Raw genomic sequence first — 20,484 nt, 5'->3', positions numbered from 1 at the left:
TTACATTTAATGAAAATTTGAGAATAATTAAAAATTTATGCAGAAGGATACTGTGAAAATTTTTATTACAATAAATTACTGGATAAATAAATGTTTATAAGAATATATTTAGTACACGTTAAAAAATTAAAACTTTTAAAAATAGTAAAAATATAAAGACGATTAACATGGAAAATATAAATAATAACACAACCTTATGCGTGTACCACGTTGTTTCTTTTGTTACTGGCCTATAACGAGTTACCAAGGCGGACTGAAATTAATAAGACACGTTTACATAACGAAATTATCATAGTTACTTTATTTAAACTACGCTATATATTTCAACCTACCCATCCACCATTGGCTTGTATCCATGCAACGAGATCATCTTCCAAAACATCAGTCATACCTGAAACCACATCAAGAATTTTTTAATAATAATAAAATTCTATAATTTAATTTTTTTTCTTTTTCTATAATATTTATTTCTTAAAATAACAGGAATAAATATTTCTATTATGATTCTTCAAGTAATTTTAATTTTACGAACAATAGTATTTTATATTGCTTTTATTCATACCATTTAGTAATAAACAGAAAGTGTCAATTATCAGAATTCTTTTTAATACCCTTGCTTTTAAATCATCATTCGTACAGCTACAACAGCAAGAATAGTGCACATCATTTTAATAATATTAGCTGTTTTACATGATGAGTACACATTTAATACTTCTTAGTTACGTCGTGTTGCCAAAATAAAAAAAAAATTGAAGTAAAAGAACAACATTATAATTTTAAAAAAACTGATTACCTCTCTGTATGGCGGGTAAAAACTCAGGCTTGCCCTGGCGCACGCAATCCACAGCAATGCCACCTGCGATGGCGTAAAGGGCTATCACTTTGCTCCAAGTCATCTCGCCGTTTCTGATCATCTCCCTAGAGACGTCGACTATGGCCTCGTTGACGGATTGTTCCGAGGAGAAACTGCCGCAGCCGATTTGCCGAGCAACGCGATTGAACACGTTCGGATGCATTTTCTCTAATTCCGCCCCGACCGATATCAATTCTGGATACACTTCTCCTACAACTGCACCGCCAGGAAGCAACATGGCGCTCCTCATCCTCTTCAAGCCAAGCTTCCGATGAAAGATCCCAGACCGTTTTAATCGGTTTCGTATGTACTGACCGCATAACGATGAACCCTATAAACATAATATTATATAATATTATTACAATATTATAACACAATAATTATAATATTAAATAATATTAACACGTTGCGTGTGTGGTAGAAATATGAGGACATTGGAAGATGACGTTAAAATTAATTTTAACACTAAAACTACCGAGCAACTAAATTGACCTTTTGAAAGTTCTCTATAGAAACTCCAAGAATGCATCTATTAAAACTTTTTGTACAAAATATTGGTAAGTAACAACTTACAATAACAATGATACTATTTTATATACTAATATAAACGATAATGCTAGACGATTGCGAAGACAAAATACGACAGTGAATATCCAATTTCCCTTAAATCGGTCAAAAAGGGCTCTATTTTGATATATAAAAATGGCGAACCTCATGTAATTAAAAAATAAAATATTTAACCCTTTGCACTCGAAACTTTTTCTCACTGACATTAGAGTAATTCAAAGTAATTTTAATAGAAAAAGCATATCTGTTTTTTATCGATCATAGATATAAATGTAATAATATATTTAATGACAAAATTTTACAATTTGTAATGAAAAATTTTAAATGGCTCCGCTCCGGGGTCTTCAAGTGCAAAGAATTACTGAATAATAAGTAAATTATTAACATTTATGTTGTATCTACTGCTAAAAACCTAACTAAATGTAAGTATATTTAATAATAAATTTTTCTAATACTCCTCGTTTCTCAACGGAAATGTTTCAAATATTTTTATAAATACTAGAAGATTTTTCATTTCCACCAATACACTTAACAATCTTTAATTAATCCTTCAAATATTCGTTCCTTTAATATTATAATAACGTTATTTCTATAACTGTTTAAATACTCAACCACCGTTGGGAATGAAATACTACACAAATCAACAAGTTAAAAGCATCGTGTTATTTTTCAATCATTCAACTATCGTGTAAAAGATATGTGTTGCAAATGAATGTAAATTGTGGATCTTTACCTGCGACACGGTGAGTTCAACAGAAGCGGACACGGTCCTCCATCGTATCGTGTGAGAGATTTTCCTCGAGACAACGTCGCTGAATCTTCTTCTCGCTGAATCGACGACATGGAAAGGCGAAACCTCTGGATTGTTAGGTGTCGTGAAACCAGCCAAATTCGAATGCAAAGATAAAGCGAGGCTAGCTCTTCGGCCAGACTGCGTCGTGCTTCCGGAAAACTCCTCCAAGCCGCGTAGAGTACCGACTAATCCAGACATTGAAGAATCCTCCGCAATATGTTCCTGCCATTCAGGTTTCTCAGGCTTAAAGAATTTCAATGTACTTTAAAAACAACTTCCCACTTGAAAGAGTACTATAAGAGTATATTGAATGAACAACAATAAAAATAACAGGAATTTTTGTACTCGGTATTTTCCTTGGGAACTCATGGATTTACAAGGAAAAAAGGATTAATGGTATTTACCGATGTCCCGCGTACCATCGCGATTCACTCCTTATCTTGTTAACTGTTACAAGATTTATGCAAGAACTGATGCGATTAATACGACTAAATTGCGAACGGTTATGCAAGCATAGTGTATATAAATACGCAAACTATGCGTGAGAGTGTGGGTATGTGTTTATTAAATATTCCTTAGTTTATTATTTGAATTATTGTGATTTAATTTAAGTCGTATGTTAGGGAAGATTGTTCAACGTTCGATATTCTTATTTAAATTTGTAAGGTCTTAAAGTCTTGTGCATTTAAATCAAATCGCGTATCCACAGTTCTTTTCATTTGCAAGTTCTCACTTTTCAAATGTAAGTTCCTTTCACACTGCGTTTAAATAATATTATTTGTGTTTAACCAAGAATAACATGAATAATTCTGAATAGTACTACTTGATAATGCACCATTGCTTTGTTGGACTATCTATGCATGGTACATGTAAGAAATATGCACAGAACATGTAAAGTGTATACAACGTGCATAAATCAGTCAGTATGCAAATTATACATTATGTAAAACTTGCTAAATGAAAAATATATTCCAACAAACTTCTAGTGAAAAAAGCAAATTACTGTTAGGATTTTATTTCTACACATGTGCTTCTTAAGAGTACGCGTTTATATAAGCATTCACAATCTAATAATAACTATTTTACATACATTTAAAATTAAATTAATTAGTATTATATATTAAATTAATGGTTATTAATCATTCATGAATGAATAATGAAAATATGTTAATGAAATTGTCCATTTCCTGGTGGCAATGAAATTCTTCAGGAATCTTTCCTTGAAAATCAAGAGTTCACATCTACTGTTTTATATTTTTAATGTCAAGGATTTTCGTCGACTACGAAGAACTGCACTGCACTATGATATTTTAACCAATTACCTGCGTTTGGCGAGTATACGCGTCATCCTAAAACTCGAAATGATACTAATCTTTTCAACGATGAATTAGTGATTTTTCCAGATACACATGTAATTCTTCGTTTCGCTTTAGTTTTTCGTCAGAATATATTATAGGTACATTTGCACTGCGTTTGGCGAGTACATACTTCGTTGCTTGACTTTATCGCGCACAATAAGAGATTTTTCAAACTAAATTCCGCAGTTAACTGGTTAATACAGTGCTTATTCTACTTTCTTCTGCATGATCATATTATACTGTAGAAGCAAAACAATGAAATTGTCCATTTATTGGTAACAATGAAATTCTTCAGGAATCTCTCCTTGGAAGTCAAGGCGAGCCTCGAGTGGCATCGGTGAATATCCCAAGTCCCTTTATGGTAATCACGGGGCACACGCTCACGAAGGCGAACGTTGACAGAATCTTCTGTCCTTACTACCACACCGATCGCGGTGCGTTCACACCAGGTACTGTGAGTAATTATTATTCCATTCGCGGACACAGCTGTTGTTATCTGGAAGCCTTATTCAGCCCTTGTTATTTAACATGCTTCGCGGCGCTTTCTGTGCCGTCTGAATGTACACAGCCATTGTGTGCGTATTACTTATCTCTATCCTGTCGTTTGCCCTCTTAAAACTCGCGGGATTAACCGTCGCGTGTATCGTTGCCAAAATAAAACAACCTGTGCTAATTAAAAAAATCACGATACGCGAAGTGTTAATAACTTCGTTAACACAAGGCAATCAGGCACGAAATTAAAGACACACTTTCCTTCTACAATTCTGGTCTATATATTTTTTTATAAATATTTGTTTATGGCTTGATTATTATTACATTTTGCATTTTACGTTTTTAAATGTATTATTTAAGATATAAAGTTATGATACAATTTTATGAATTTATTGCATCGAGATTTAATAATTTTATCGCAACGAAACATCTTTATTTATTAAATAAAATTGTAAAGTCATTTATTTTTGTCTAAAATCTACCTAATACCTTTAGTTTAGCAGATTTAAATAGTTGGTATAAATCATATTTCTAGGTTTTTAAAATAATATTTAATTTTTTTCCATAGACTATGCAAAAGATATATTTTCCAGTACTACTTAATTTTTTTTAATTAAAAAATGTCTGTTTCATTCATTTCATTGTACTAATAGTTACGTAGTTTGAATATGTACAGAATTTCATCATTACCATTATCGTTATAATTATTGCGTAGAAAAAATTACTAAAACTTTATAAATGAAAAAAAACCTGTACTATAGTATACATAATTAAGACTTTGATATGCTGTACTTGTCACAATATACAACAGACACACGATCATTTACATTAGGATACTATTTATCATCGTATCATCACGACAGTCGTCAAATACATAGCGAATATTGTCTATTTCACAATATTTAATGAAACGTCAAATAGAATACATAGGTATACAGTTTTCGTTTTTACAAAATATTTGCATTGCTCAACACACTATTTATTATCAATTATTTAACAGTGTACACAAATTTGTTTCAATCTTGAGTATTAAGAGTTTTAATGATTTAATGTATATTAGTTTTCAATGTCTTTCACAAAACGTACGCATTCGATGAGTTACGAAGCTCTTTGATTTAAATTTACTTAGCATTCAGCATTATAAAAACAGTGTTTAGTCAATTAAAACTGATTGCGGAAAAAGTTAATGACTCAGTGTCTGCGGTTGCTTCTTCCGAGTGTCGGTTGATTATCAATTATCAACGCTGAGCAACTGCTCAATTATCGTCTGAGAGTCTATGTAACTAACCGGTTTGTTTCAATGTCTTCCTTTAATCTCAGCAGTCATATTCATTTCATAGATACGATATTGAAAAATGTAGAGTATAGGATTTTAAATCCGATATATAAAATTAATCGCGAGAAGCATACTAAAAAAATGAAACTTATTTAGAAAAGTTTATAAAAATGCTCCTTCATATATTATCCTAATGATTAACATTCATAAAACTCGCAATTATTTTTAAATATTTGTGAAAATGACGAAGGCAATAAAATGAGTTTGCTACTTAGTAAATTGATTTATCTAAATTGTTTTGAAACTAATTGAAAATATATTGAATTTAAAAATGTTTCAATGAAATATTCATTTCACTACATTGTTTACATTAAAAAAATTTATAATACATTAGAAATATTATTATAAAGTACCGTGTTGAATAGAAGCAAAGATTTCACTACTTTTTAACCGCTTGCCTTTCTATTCCAAATATACTCAAGATTTTATTTTGCACTGAATTTATTTAACTTTTACATTCAAATATTAAAATATTTAAATGTTTTATTTCCTACTAAAAACATTTACAATAAAATCCGAGTTAATTCGGGATATTAATTTGGGTGTTTTTGATGGTTTTATTCTTTTCTGCCAATATATTGTCACACATTCAAATATCAAAATGTATGAATAAAAATATTATCACATTTTTTATTACATTTTCAAAATTAATTCATAAGACAAGCGGTTAAACAGTGGAATGTCTAGAAACCTTGTGAGAGGACGCGTTAACTCCTTGCCTTACGATTTATTTCTCAACTATGATCGATATAATTACTTTGCTATGAACAATTTATTGAAAAGAAGAAAAATTCCATGTATATTCTACGTCTACGTTTGATCTAAATTATAATGACTGATAACAGAAGAATAACGTTTAATTTGCATTCAAAAGAATCGAGTTACACTTACGCTTATTAACACTAAATTTACGAAACGAGTCAATTTTACTCACATTGAATTTTATAAATATTATTCACTAAATGTTTGTATTAATTGTAATTGATCCAGTTACACAAATATGTATTCTAATTGTCTATATTTAAACGTCCAATTTCCAAAAGTTAAATGAACAAATATCAATTTTTCTAAGAACTATAGAACGAACCGCACAGTAAATATCTGTAGATCTAGTGTTAAATTTTGTTTAAAATCTTCTCTGCGAGTCTGTCGCGTTGTTTTAAGGCAAGGGGTTAAAAATGAAACGTATCGACACGTAGAGAACGAGATGAATTTACCGATGAATGCGTCACTGCCTCCTGAACTCCCAATCGAAAGTCGGGCTTCATCGTAATTAACACGCGTCTGTCTCATTAGTCACTGTCGCGTAACTTGTTCCACATAGTACATTATACGCGTAATATACTTTTGTTGAATTATCGCTTATCAACGGTGAGGCCTGACCGGTCGATTATCGTTCGAGGAGTGTGCGCAGCGGCGCGTTAAATCGTTTGTTTTATCATTTTTCAAGGCTTATTTCCACGCCGGAATGATGCTGATAATAAGACCACGCGTCATCATCGCATTTTTGCACTTTTACGTCTGATGCAGGTGGCTTCATACGTCACGAACTTGGACGAAGTTGGACGTGCATGGAGAAACGAGAAAGTGGGGAAATTCGTAATCCCATTCATTAATTTCTTGCGTTACTTTTTCTTCGTGATTTCTTTGTAACGCTAAAACTGCCGAGCAGTTAAACTGACTTTTTGAAATTCCTTTATAGAAACTCTAAGAGTGCATTCATTGATGCTTTAACTGATTTACAATCCAGTTCGCCTATTGCTAAATCAATTTCTTTAATAATTTTTCAAAGAAACATCTGCTACCTTTTTAATAATTGCGAGGGAAAGAAATCAGAAATGGGTCATTTTGACCCGTTTGGTAGTTTTAGTGTTAATACAGTTACCAGTTTTATGTACATAACAAAGGTATCGTATTTGTTCTAAGTCCCAAATACAGCTACTGTTAAACTGTAATTTAATTCTTGGCATCGGACAAAATCGGATCAAAAATAGTTTCAATTAGAAAGAGACAATAACATTGAAATTACTTTGTTGCTATGTTTGTATGATAGATGTAAGAATATTTTGTGTTCTTCGAGAAGTAAAAAATCCGAATGAAAAATTATTTTTGGTTACGTATTATTGAAATTCAAATGCTCGTAATTATATGATTGCGTGCTGGGGTAAGTCGGGGAGAGATGGATCACTTTTTTAAAAAGAACAAATACATCATGAATATTATATAACGAAACATAAAATATGCGTATAAGAATAAATATACTTATATAAGAAGATAAAAAATTATATAAAAAATTGAAAATATTTGACCATCTTAATAAGATCGGGCCATCTAATCTACAGAGCCATATCACTCGGAGTTATACTATGCCTAATCATCTGAGTATTATACTGGTAATAAAACTAAATTTCATAATTTATTTTACAAACAAAATCGATCATCCGTTTGTATTTCTCAAATTGAATACTTTGAAGTCTGAAATGTCAATGATTTTCTAATTATCCTAAGCACCTATTACCATACACTTATTATTACATAGTTAATTATAATCCATACACTTAGTATTACATAATTAATTATAATCCATTAATTATCAATATTAACTTATTAACTATTTATTGTATAATTCTTCCAAGCAATGAATAACATTTCAAGCATCAAGAAAAGGTAAAGAAATATCCTTGAAGGAAATGCAGGTAAACGGTCCTTATTTGGCATACTTTTATTTAATCTTTTCAAACCCGAAGCACAATATAATGTACACTGTTTTACTAGTTCAGTATCTAACAGAATATTAAGACTGTGATGAGCAGCCATATATAATAATACACCTTTGCTTCGAGCCTATTTGTATCAGAAAAGTAGTTTACTATCTCTATTTTATTCGAAATAATGTGGTCACTAATGGTGCATTGAATGAGGGTTCATTGTTATTATATAAGTAAACATAATCCTGTATAAAAATCAGGTTTTAGTTACTTTCTAAAAACTGTTAATTTACGTACTATGGTGGAGGGGGTAAATGCACCCCAGTTTTTAGTAAGTTTGACTTTCAACCCATATATCTTTAATTTGTTTTATAATACTTATAATAAATACAAAGGAATTAGTGAAATAAAGTCCTAATATAAAAAGATTTAAAATTTATTTATAGTAATGGTACAATGTTAAATGTTAAAAAATGATATTATTGAACAAATGTATTAATCAGAATAAATGTATTAATAAGAGCCCGTTTATGCACTTACCCCACTCCACCTTATCCGAAATAAATTCCATTCTTCACTCTCTTAACTTTAGAAGTCATTTTTTATGCGTCATTTACATTGTATAATTTCAAAAGTGATTTGATATCTCTTGTATATGCACATTTTTTATGATAAAATATCATTACTGATGGTACGTTGAATGACGATTCATTGTTATTAGATATGTGAACAGAATTTCGTACAAAATCAGATCTGAAGGAGTTCATCGGTGATTATACGTATTCAGTGAGACTGTTAAAATGTCGAAAAAACAGGTGCCGCTGTCATGACATTCTTTTCTGTTTGTAATAACCTGTTCATTGTTATGTAAGCGAGTAAAAATGTATGCTGGTCTCAGTTGAAAACAAAAAACAGTCTCCTTCGTTTGTGATTCAAATGCGAGATCAGAAAAAGTGCTCACCGTTTCAATTAACGGCAGTTGTTAATTGGCTGACAATCCAAAATTGGTAAACGTTGAAATCCGACACCATTGCGAATTGCGAAATTCAGAGTGGCGTCCCAGAAACATGACAATCAAAAATTCTGCTTTCGCTGCATGTCGAAATGATGAAATTCAATTTACAAATAGATATTTATCGCAGGACAACGTGAATTATCGTTCAATTAAATGGCTTCCTAATTGATTCTGATTCTCGTTAGTGGCCGACAATCATTGAACTTAGTTATACGAATGTAAGTAAGAAGTGAAATAATTAGAGGTAACTCCTAATTGCTTCGTTAGCATGCTTGCTGGGGCAATTGGCAAAGTCTTAAAAATGCCCGTGAAGGAAATTGTGAGACAGTGAAATCGCGATTTAACACATTTTCCATGGTTCTTTTAATCAATTATTGAGTGTATTCATTCGTGTCAACAAGCTTACTTACGAAATAACGAAAGACTGTGCGTTATGGTCGTAACATTTTAATTAAACAGCTTTAACTTTTGGGTAGAGAAATGTCAGGCAACCTATATAGAGGTTTACCAGTTTACTGTCCAACAGAAACAACTAACAAATTTGTAAGTAAAGTAACTTTGTTTGTACTTAAGCATTGTGTAAACAATTTTTAAAGAAAGTCTTCAACTTTCGATCGGTGTGTTTAATTTACATTATAATTGTATATTTAATTTTATATTTAATTGATATTACTGTTTTGTCTAATATTTAATTTATAATTATTTTTTAATTTTTTTATTTATTCAATGAGTTTTGTTTACTTACTATGCATAGAGATTAATACAGAGCCTTTACATTTAATCAATTACAAATCCTTTTGAAATTTAAATAATACCATCGCCATTTTGGAATTGTTTATTATTCATGAAAAATGAAAGAAAGTAATTGAAAATAATGGCGATTACTTGAAGAATTGAGATAATTTCAATTCGGTAATATAAAATTAGCAAATAATATCTACACCTACTATTTAGATTAATAAATTGTCTAATTTTAATTAGTAGCTGTATGTGCAAGAAACGTATACATTTGCAAATTGATTTAAGAAGAAGAAAATCTTTGAAGAATTTCTTTTAATAATTTAAAAGAAAATTCAGCCTACCATTTCGTCGGTCTTCAGTTTGATTGATATAATATTTAAGCATATACATCACATTTTAAGCAAATCTAAAATAAATATTTGTAATAGTATTTGAAAAATTTAGTTTAGTTTAATTTACCTACAAATAACACGAGGATGTAGACAGCTGTTAATTATATAACGTAAAACCATTTGTCATCAGTGTTCCTTCTCTTGTTTTGCATAGGCACAGCACTTGTTGATGACACAATCGCGATTAATGCACGAGAAGCGTTCGCCGAAGATATGACTACTGAAATTTTCTGCAAAATAATATAATAATGAACCAATTTTATTTATGCGCGTTCAGCTGAATCAATTGGATTTAATTAATTTAACATTCTAACTGAAGATACTAAATGAAACATAAGAAAATTACATACTTTATTGACATTGGAAACCGTTAATCACGTTCAAGATACTAATCTAAATTAAGCAAACTATATAAAATTTTGTTTAGTTTTATTATACTATGACTCACTTTTTAATCTTGATATATGATTAAAAGTATTTGTTGAATAAATGGCAACAATAAATTCTATGAAGGAATATAGGTCAGTATCATTCGCAAATTTAAATGAGAATGTCAAAAGAGAAACTCTTGGTGATCCCTCGTGAAGAAAGTATACACGTGTGACAGCTACCAAAGGTAAGGAAAATAAATATCTTAAAATATCTATCTGCTATAAATAGAAACAAACGAATTGTGCAACTTAAAGGTCAATCAACGTGTTTCCCTTATTGATTTCAATCATTTTCTTAATTTCTTTCGTTTACCTTTTAATAAATCAACGATCACAACGATCATCGTTAACTGGCAATACCGAATGATAAACAAGTGATTACATTTAATTTGCAAACAATATACATTTACACATACCTTTGGAAATTATTTCAATATTAAGAATACAGTTTAGCATATAAATATTCCCACCTTCAATAGTTCATGTGACTTAGGATAGTTCAGTTATGTATCTATAAACTACTGTGACGTTTAGCCTATATTTCGAATAAAATAAGTGACAGACGAAATTGTTACCAAATATAGACTAACTTAAAATTAATTTGCACATTACTTTCTAATCAGTTTGGATAAAATTAATTACTTTAAAGATTCACTTAACTCCTCACAAAGAAATTATATTTTGATCATTTATTGGCCAAATGTATTATAGCAAATCCATTAACTGAATTTGCTCTTCTCTTGCTTTTAACGGTAAAAACTTTAATAAATCCATTTTATCAGGATATTATCTAATCAGAATTATTATTCTTTAAACTTGTAAAACACTTTACTATTTCGCGTTTGTATTAGCTAGTCGTTAATCTTAATTAAACCGTAGTAGTAATGACCAGTTAACCTATTAGAATGAGTGAAGTATAGTTTCTAAAGAATTTTGTCACTCTTATTTTATATTGCATCTTATTTAGAAAATGAAATATGGTAATGCTAATGAAGACATAAATTTTATAGGATGGCATAGTGCTGATTAATTAATGACAGTGATCATTCGAATTCAGTATTCAGTTTAATTATGTAAATCAGATCTGGAAAGATAATTACAGGTGTTTGTAGTCATCGTTATTCATACTATACGTAATTATCCCTAATCATTCCTTGTTTTTTAGTTGCTTACGTGTATAATATAAAATGAACTTCACGATAAATCACGATGGTTGATTATAACCTAGGTTCGTTTTCATCTAACAATGTTCAGCACACAACGAAAATGAAACATGACTTATTCATTGTGTAAAAATAGTAAACTGCTTTGTATAAATAATTCGTTTACAAAATATGAATTTGCAATTTCCATTATTCAGCTGCGTAAGTGATACAATCTGCTATAAGTAGAGTATCGTCATACTTTTAAATTAATAAATTATTTAGTATAAAAATAATATTTTTTTATAAGTTTCATTCTCATTGATTAGTATGTTAAGGAACGAGTCTATTTAAAAATCAGCAGCTTAACGGTAAGAATCGTTGTACAAAATTTAGTATTTTTATTCAACAATTATTTTTGCGTACAATTTGGAACTTCAAGAAGATATTCTTTAACCTGAAGATATTTTGAATTTCAAAATATCAGCAACGTATGGAAAAATAACACCAGCCACTGCTTAAATTTTTGCCATCGAATTTTTATAGGTGACGCAAGTAGAGAAAAAATGGACAACCGAATCGAAGAAACGATGTGTATGTAACTGACAGAATGACATATGGGTCGAGTCAGCGTTCAATGAGAGATGCGGGCTTCGCGGCCAGGTAACGGCTGTTCCCCCTCCTAAAAAAAGTCCAACCAAAAACAAAAAAACGAAGCCCTTTTCACATGTACTTCCAAAAGTATCCTGCAACGACTTGCTATGGCTAACGTCATGACGACTTTTGTTTCCCTTCACTTTCTCTCGTGACGCTTTTACTTTACGAAATCTTTAATATTCAAACCGGCAGCGATTAAAATGCTTCGTTTTAACATTAATTGTACTGAGATTGAACAATTGCACTTCGAAGTTTAAATCAAGTAAATAATCTTTATTCAAATTAAGTATTTATGAAACTTACATACACTTAATAACTGTTTGGTGAATGTTTTAAAGAAAATTTATATTACCTTGCAGTTTGACGTTGGCTTGAAGAAATACCACAAATTTCAATTATTACATTTTATTTATCACAATTATCGTTGAACATTGTCATAGAACATTAAAAATTTCACGTATCTTGATAATGTACACAACACACTGAATTATCACGATGTTATCGAATACTCCATGAAAAAATCTTGTCTGTATTTCTTTAAAAACCCTAAGATATTATTTTCAGCGAAATAACGTATTGTTATAATAAAAAATGAAGATGCTGAAACATGTGAAAGAAACGTATAACGGACCATCGAAATTGTGAGGAGCACAGCGCGTGCACTACTGGTGACTTCAACTATTCCAGACCCAACTGCTATGTGAACGCCTTATAGAAGTGTTCCCTGCACACACGGCTGCACAACTGCATAAAGTTCACTTTGATCTGTACACAGAACTATTCAAATGTATAAACATAAACAGGTAATACTTCTGAAAACCTGACAGATCCGATGGAGCTGAAATTTCGTAAATAACTTCAGTTTCCATAGAAACAATGATAATAATAAGGATTTTTGGCGATCCGAAGACTAAGATGCAAAGGTTCAAGAAAAAATGTTTCATTACTTTAGTGGCACTTCCTGTAATTTTTTAAACTTTTACATTATAATTGATGATGCTCTAATATTCTACTAATAGCTTCATTTTGCATAGAAAAAATGTTTACGAGAAGGATTCTTGACAATTAAAAATTCAAGGCACTCAATTTTGCGAAAACGCATTTTACCATTGTAGTATCACTTCCTATGATGCCGACAGAACGTAGCATAAAATTACACTACCAACGAAAAACAAGATTAAGTCTGTGTTATTTGTACTCTGTTGATAACGTTATATGTGACACGAAAATGGTAAGGAGGTCGCGTACAATTCGCTTCTTACTATCAAGAACCCGCTCAGTTGACTATGCGGCTTGGAGGAAAAGGGAAGACGTCCATTCGCCGCCGTCGACCCGATTGTTATGGCGGCTTAGATTTGGCACGTCTTTGTTTCCTGACCGAGCCGTGGGATGAAAGAAGCAGACGGTCAATAACAAGAACATATCAAAACTGAGCCAGCATAACAATCGAGTCAAACGCAGCGAGTGCACGTTTCCTATTGCCTTTGTGAATTTTTAACCCCTTCCGGTAAAATGACGAATATAGCTCGTCATTGGGTTTTCATGCATACCGCACGATGACGAACTATACTCGCCATGTGACTAAAGTCACTGTTGAATGTTATAATAATCAATTTGGTTTAAAATTTTTAGTTCATTGAATCTAGTAATATTGTATCTTCTTTTATTATTTGTGTAAACATCACAGATTATTATCACATATTGTTTATCGTTAGAACTACTAGGTAAAAGTAAATAAACTAGAACATGTTTCTTTGAAATAAAAATTAGATGGTTATTCCATGTACAATTTTTCATAATTAACCCTTTGAACTCTGTAGGCTCCAATATTGCACCAGTTATAATATTAAATATTTTAATGAATCTTAAAGAAACTACCCTAAAATTATTAAATTTTCTACACTTCCGAATTTTGTACTAAGAAGGAAAATAAAAGATCGAAGAAATGTTATAGCATTTCTAATTTTCGCTAGGAATACTATAAAAATTAGTTGCAGTTGCTGATAGATTACAAAACAACCTGGAGTGCTAAGGGTTAAATCTTACCGGAAGGGGTTAAACAGAAGGCTGACGGCATTAACGTGAGAGGCAAATAGTAGATACATGGGAGTGAGAAGGAAAGAGATAGTTGTGCCAATGTGTCGGTAACGTAGATTGTAGATAAAGTCAATTTCTGTTTGTTATTAGAAACTGTTTAACTATACATTTTAAAAATTCTTTTCTTAATATCCGTAATATTCTTTTTGTAAATAGTCAGTTATAAACAAGCCGTCATAGAAGTTGGTCGATAAAAATATTTCAACTTTATAATTTAGTGAATATTGTAAATAAATATATCGAATAAAGAAATACGCCACAGCATATGGAAATGAGATTAAAAATTTTTTTCCATTATTCTCTTAACGGCAATTTTAATTTAATTTTAATTTCCTACTGTTTCAGCTTCATGCCCCCTCGAGAAACCCTCAAACCTCCTCGAGAAACCCCTCAAACCCCCTCGAACTTGAAAAACCGATCCTGCCCCATCGAGAAACTTCTCGAACCACCTCGAGAAACCTCTTTACGAGGAGTATGCACGGAACAGTAAGAATTATTTATTGTATCCGACAGATTACAATGAGCGGTATACTCAGTACTTTTTTTAATAAATACAATACAATACATAATTATTACTGTAATATGCATTATATGATATGCACAGAATAGTGAGAATTATTTATTGTATTAGAAAGATCGCATACTATACTGAAATGAAAAAAGAAATTTTCCACTGCGGATGATCGATGTTTTCTTTTTTAAGCTTAAAGCTAATTTAAAAGAAACATAGTTTTATCTTAAACTACACGTGAAGATGTCACGTATGCAGAAGAATTATCGGACTAACGAGAGCAAAACGACTGAGTCAAGAAAGAAGTCTCTAATTAAAAAAGAGATAAATGAAGCTAAAGAATAACTACTCGGTCTACTGTAACACTCATCACACAATTTCGCAGCTGCTTAACCTAGCACGATCCTCGATAGGAACTACTCTATCGACAATAATGCAAGGAGGTGAATGGAAACAAAATTCCATCGATCTCCCATTCTAATTCTAAATCTTATCATTAACACACTTAGAATTATCGCGATGAATATTAATCCCTCGGCGGATGTCTTCCTTCTTGAGTCTATACTGAAATACAATAATAACATATTTATAAAATAGTTATATGGTAATTGTAAATGAGCTGTAGTAACATTAATTAAAAATTTATTAAAAAAACACATTTTGCCAGCTGCGATAAAAATGATTAAAGTGCGATTGTGTCTTAATGAAAATGAAGTTAAAGCAGATGAATCTAAGATTAGAGAAAGTTAAAATTATGAAGAGATGCCATAGTAGGATAAAGTTATTTAAATCAGAAGTACAATTAAATTACACTGAAAATAAAATGGGACTCGAACTAAAGTAAATAAAGTTAAAAAGAAAGAGGTCTTAGGTTTTCCCGAAACAGAAAGTTACTTTATAATATAGTTAATTATGTTCAATTACATGAAACTAAATGTAAGGAGAAATGTTTTAAGAAATGGGAGTGTCCACTTAGAATATTATATGTGCGATCAAAATCCCGAAAATGGACCATTTCTTTCGTAACATTAATTAATGAAATCAAATAAATAAAATAATCAAAAAACCCGAGGAGTTCAATATCGATCGCAACTTCAATTTATGTAATACAGAATGAATAACTCGCGTGCACTAGTTTCATTATATGTAGCACTACACTTAAGAATATGGATTAACCATTATGGCTGTTGGTAATAATTTGCAGCTATTTTAGCCGCGAAAAACCAATGTTCGCAGTGATGCGAACTGCTTTGCAGTTCTTATAGTTCCAGTATATTTTTGAACATTTGAATATCACGCAACTCTAAGACAGCGCGAAAAATCATTGTCACGACACTAAAAACATGCGATGGATTGATATCACAACGCTACTTTAATAAATGAAAATTGTATCTAATATCAATTATTTGCAACACTATCCCAAAATCAAAAGAAATTAATTGATTTAATTTCAAAGGCAAGTACAAAAAATAATTGTAATTAAAATCACGATTATATCATTCGCAACTCTAAATCAAACCGTAATGTTTGTTTCGTAACGCTAATTAAAAATCACGAAATGCTCTGAACGTTGAGGTGGCTATGGCCAGCCCAATATAACTACAGCTACTTCTGCTACTACCACTACTATGTCTACTGAAGCTAAAGTGAGTGCAGCGATGAAGTAGTAATATAAAATGACACTCCATCTTCATGCTAAGATGCAGCGCCATTAGTAGTTGCCCTCTTGAGCGACATTTTGTTGGAGTCTCTTCAGCATATGCCTCTTCTTTTCTTCGACAGTCCGCCATTTTTGAAAGTCGAAAAATGTCATCGACCTTTCGATAGTGTAATCGAATAATTTCAGACATTTCGCCTAATCGCGCTAGGTACCGATCACGACCGCGGTATCTAACCAAAATTCGAAAAGCCGAAGTCAAGATTGATGATTAACAAACGGCATGCTCCATTTTACTATCAATATGGAATCGATTTTTCAAGGTCTCCCGGTAACTGATCATCATGCAGAAACGATGGCCAGCACCGGCCCCTGCCTACTTAAATCTAATATTCATTCCAGAAAGTATGTTACCTGCTTACCTAAAGCTAGGTAAGGTGGGTAACACCCAAGTGCAAAAAAACTCAACACCTAGGGAGGAAGTTCCGGGACGTATTGCTTGTATCGGTTTAATTAATTTCATGTGTTTTTGTAATTTTTGTAAAAAAAAATTGTCGTTAACTGCATGCTCCTCCTCAATAAAGAGTTCTCCTGGCAAACGAAGAGTTTCTCCATATAATAATTCTGCTGTAGATGCTTCAACATCTTCTTTGTATGCAGTTTTTAATCCTAATAAAACTGTTGGTAGAGTTTCTGTCCAATTTTGATTTCCTTGACATCTAATAACAGTCTTGACTGATCGATGTCAACGTTCAATTAACCTATTGGAAGCTGAATGGTATGCAGTTGTCCTTATTCTTTTAAATTTCACAATAGAAGCTAAAGCTGTAAAAGCTTGCAATTCAAATTGAAATCATCTATCTGTCGTTATCGTTGATGGTGTACCAAATTTTGAAATTCATGTTTCGTAAAATTTCATGGCAATAGTAGTTACTGAAGTATCTGCTATCGGTATTGCTTCAGGCCACCGAGAAAACAGATACGTCACTGTTAAACAATAACGATAACCATGTGATAGTGGCAATGAACCCACTAAATCAGTATATACATGTCGAAATCTTCCTCTTCGCATAGGAATTCATTCCGGCATGCTTTTATTATGTCGATGTATTTTATTCTTTTGAGAGGATATGCATATTCGAACCCAATCTGCAACTTGTTTTGCCGTATATAGCCAAACGAAATCATCTTTAAAACCTTTTCCCTACAAGTTTTAGGTACATTAGGTCTAATGTTTTCATTTTCAATATTGCAATATAAAATTTGATTTTCATTCCCAACTCTTAATTTCTATAATTACAATGAAGAATTTTTGTCCTCGATAAGTTATTTTAACTCTTCATCTTCTTGTTGACCTAAAGCTAAATCTTAAATATTAATGTTAATTAGTATATCTGTTGATTCAATTCTTGAAAAGAAATTAGCAACGATGTTATTCTCTCCTTTAACAAATACTATATTTATAGTGAATTGTCCAATAAAATCTAAATAACGAAGTTATCTGGACGAAGCTTTTGATAATTTTTGTTTAAATGCAAAAGTTAATGGTTTATGATCTGTTTTCATAATTAAATTTTGACCTTCTACCATACATCTAAAAAACTTTATTCCTGAATAAATGGTTCTTAAATGTTTCTTATGTTTCTCTTCGTCTTTCGATGCTATTATAAAGACCAAATGGCATTGTAGAAAATTCAAATAATCCAAAAAGGATAATAACGGCTATCTTCGGAACGCCAACAAAGATTTTAAAATCTAATAGTTTGCGAGCAAAATCTTGAATATGGGGAACTGGATACTTTTCTGGAACAATGATTGAGTTTAATCTTCTATAATCTCCACATAGACGCCATTCTCCATTCTTCTTCAGGACCATGTGCAATGGACTTGCCCATTGACTCAGAGGTCTACAAATCCCTTTTCTTATCATATCCTCAAACTCTGCTTTGGCAATTTAAAATTTTTCAGGACTTAATCTTCTAGTTTTTTTGGCAATTGGTTGACCAGTCGTTATAATATAATTTCAACTTTATTTAAAAACTCTTTCCTAACTGGTTTTATAATATCTATAAATTCTTGTAATAATTTATTATGTTTATGTGATGAATTTACCATGGAAATTGCTGATACTGTATTTATATATTTAATATGTCCGAAACTATTTAATTTGGTATTTCCATCAATAATTCTTCTGCCACGTAAATCTACCACAAGTTTATAACGGCTTAGAAAATCTGCACCAATAATTGAATGATTTGTATCAGCTATTAAAAATTTCCAACTCAAGGATTATCGAAGTTCTAGGTTTGCTGTTATTAATTTTTAGTCGTATGTCTTAATAATCGACCCATTTGTTGCATATAACATTAAATTTGATGGCAAATGATTTTCTTTAATGAATTTCCTCTAAATAATTAAAATATTAGCTCCATTATCAATTAAGTATTTTATACCTGTTGTTTTGTCCAAAATGATTAGAAGATGATCGAATTTGATGCCATTGTAAGTCTCCTATACTTCTGATAGCACATTTAGTTTTCCAAATCAGTTTGCTCCTTTCTTCTATCTTTTTCAGTCCAGCAACATGATTGTTTACATTGAAATTATTTTCCTCCAAACTTTCAATAGTATAAACAAAATGATGGATTTTCTTTTTGAAATATCAATCGACTTCTGAATCTATTTCTTTTGAAATTGCATCTTGATTGTGATCTCCCTCTAAACTGATTCCTTTTGACTTTGATGTTCTATCATGTGTCTTAATTCATTTAATTGGTCTTCGTGAAATTTATTTAATTTATTTTTTTTATCAGAACTTTGAACCATGTGTACCACCAAAATTGTTGGTCTCAATACTTCAACAATTTTATCAACTTGAAGAACTAATTTGAATGGATCTTTAACTTCTTTTATAGCCAGAATTCCTCTCACTTGATTGGGTATTTATTCCAAAAATATTGTTCTCAATACACTTTCATTGCAAAGTCCTTCTGCTAAATTCCTTGAAGGTTATAGAAAATTTGATGGTTTTTCATCAGCAATTTCGGTTCTTCTCAAAAGTCTTCTTAACTTTAATTTAGTTGACTCATCAAAAGAGGTAATGATTCTCGTTTTTAATATTTCCTATTCTCCTTTTTTCTGGAGGATTACTTAGAATGCCTGATGCAAATGATAGAACTGTCTAATCTAAATTGAGAATTGTATACCTGAATTTAGTCTTATCGCTGATAAGACTTGATTAATATGAGACTTCGAAAAGGATCTTCTGCGCACATATAATACAGACTTTATTGCATGCAACACGAATTACACAATCTCTCTCAGCCTGCGTTGTCCTCTGACACGATCCCACTAATAATCTGCTCCGTTTTTCGGTTAACGGCGTTCGTCCTTTTTTTGCGCCAACTCTGTTTTGTCATTAGCCGTTGATATAGCGTGGACCCTACGTACGCGCCATCAAACATATATACATCATGAATGCATCAGGCGAACTCGCTAATATAGTGAAGTTAGGCACGGACACATACGTACACGATACCTACGTAGCAGTCTTACACTTCACTTGCCTCTTTGAGGAACTTTTAATGAATTAACTGAACGTTTACAACTGAAAAGCATATTATAAAATTGACAATCTTAGCAACGAAAAACATAACAATCGTTAAATACAATAAATCAATAAGGTTGGCTAAGAAGTGTTCTATCATATCGGCAACACTACAAGCGCAGATTTT

The 20,484-nt window shown here is 31.4% G+C and overlaps 1 protein-coding gene and 1 long non-coding RNA gene across 8 annotated transcripts; one reads left to right on the top strand and one right to left on the bottom strand.

Annotated features, from left to right (window-relative positions):
- Nucleotides 1-48: 48 nt before the first annotated feature.
- Nucleotides 49-13,217, bottom strand: LOC116435187 (bcl-2-related ovarian killer protein). Of its 7 annotated transcripts, none has more exons than XM_031994503.2 (6): nucleotides 12,838-13,217; nucleotides 10,323-10,485; nucleotides 2,154-2,456; nucleotides 794-1,184; nucleotides 333-391; nucleotides 49-253 (listed from the first exon to the last, which is right to left on the bottom strand). In XM_031994503.2, exons 3-6 carry the CDS (start codon nucleotides 2,409-2,411, stop codon nucleotides 119-121), a joined length of 843 nt encoding a protein of 280 aa, XP_031850363.1. In that variant the 5' UTR covers nucleotides 2,412-2,456; nucleotides 10,323-10,485; nucleotides 12,838-13,217; the 3' UTR covers nucleotides 49-118. The 7 variants fall into 7 exon arrangements, with proteins under 7 accessions (XP_031850363.1, XP_031850364.1, XP_031850362.1 ...); XM_031994504.2 differs by having other exon boundaries at nucleotides 10,327-10,485; XM_031994502.2 differs by lacking the exon at nucleotides 10,323-10,485 and having other exon boundaries at nucleotides 12,838-13,216.
- On the top strand, nucleotides 8,932-12,483 carry LOC116435189 (uncharacterized). The gene is made up of 3 exons (XR_004236709.2): nucleotides 8,932-9,665; nucleotides 10,410-10,871; nucleotides 12,375-12,483. It is a non-coding gene; the product is annotated as an uncharacterized LOC116435189 (long non-coding RNA).
- Nucleotides 13,218-20,484: the final 7,267 nt, after the last annotated feature.

Source organism: Nomia melanderi, chromosome 11 (assembly GCF_051020985.1).
Source record: "Nomia melanderi isolate GNS246 chromosome 11, iyNomMela1, whole genome shotgun sequence".
NCBI classification, from domain to species: domain Eukaryota; kingdom Metazoa; phylum Arthropoda; class Insecta; order Hymenoptera; family Halictidae; genus Nomia; species Nomia melanderi.
The sequence above is the reverse complement of the archived record's forward strand: the minus strand, read 5'-3'. Positions and strand labels throughout refer to the sequence as shown.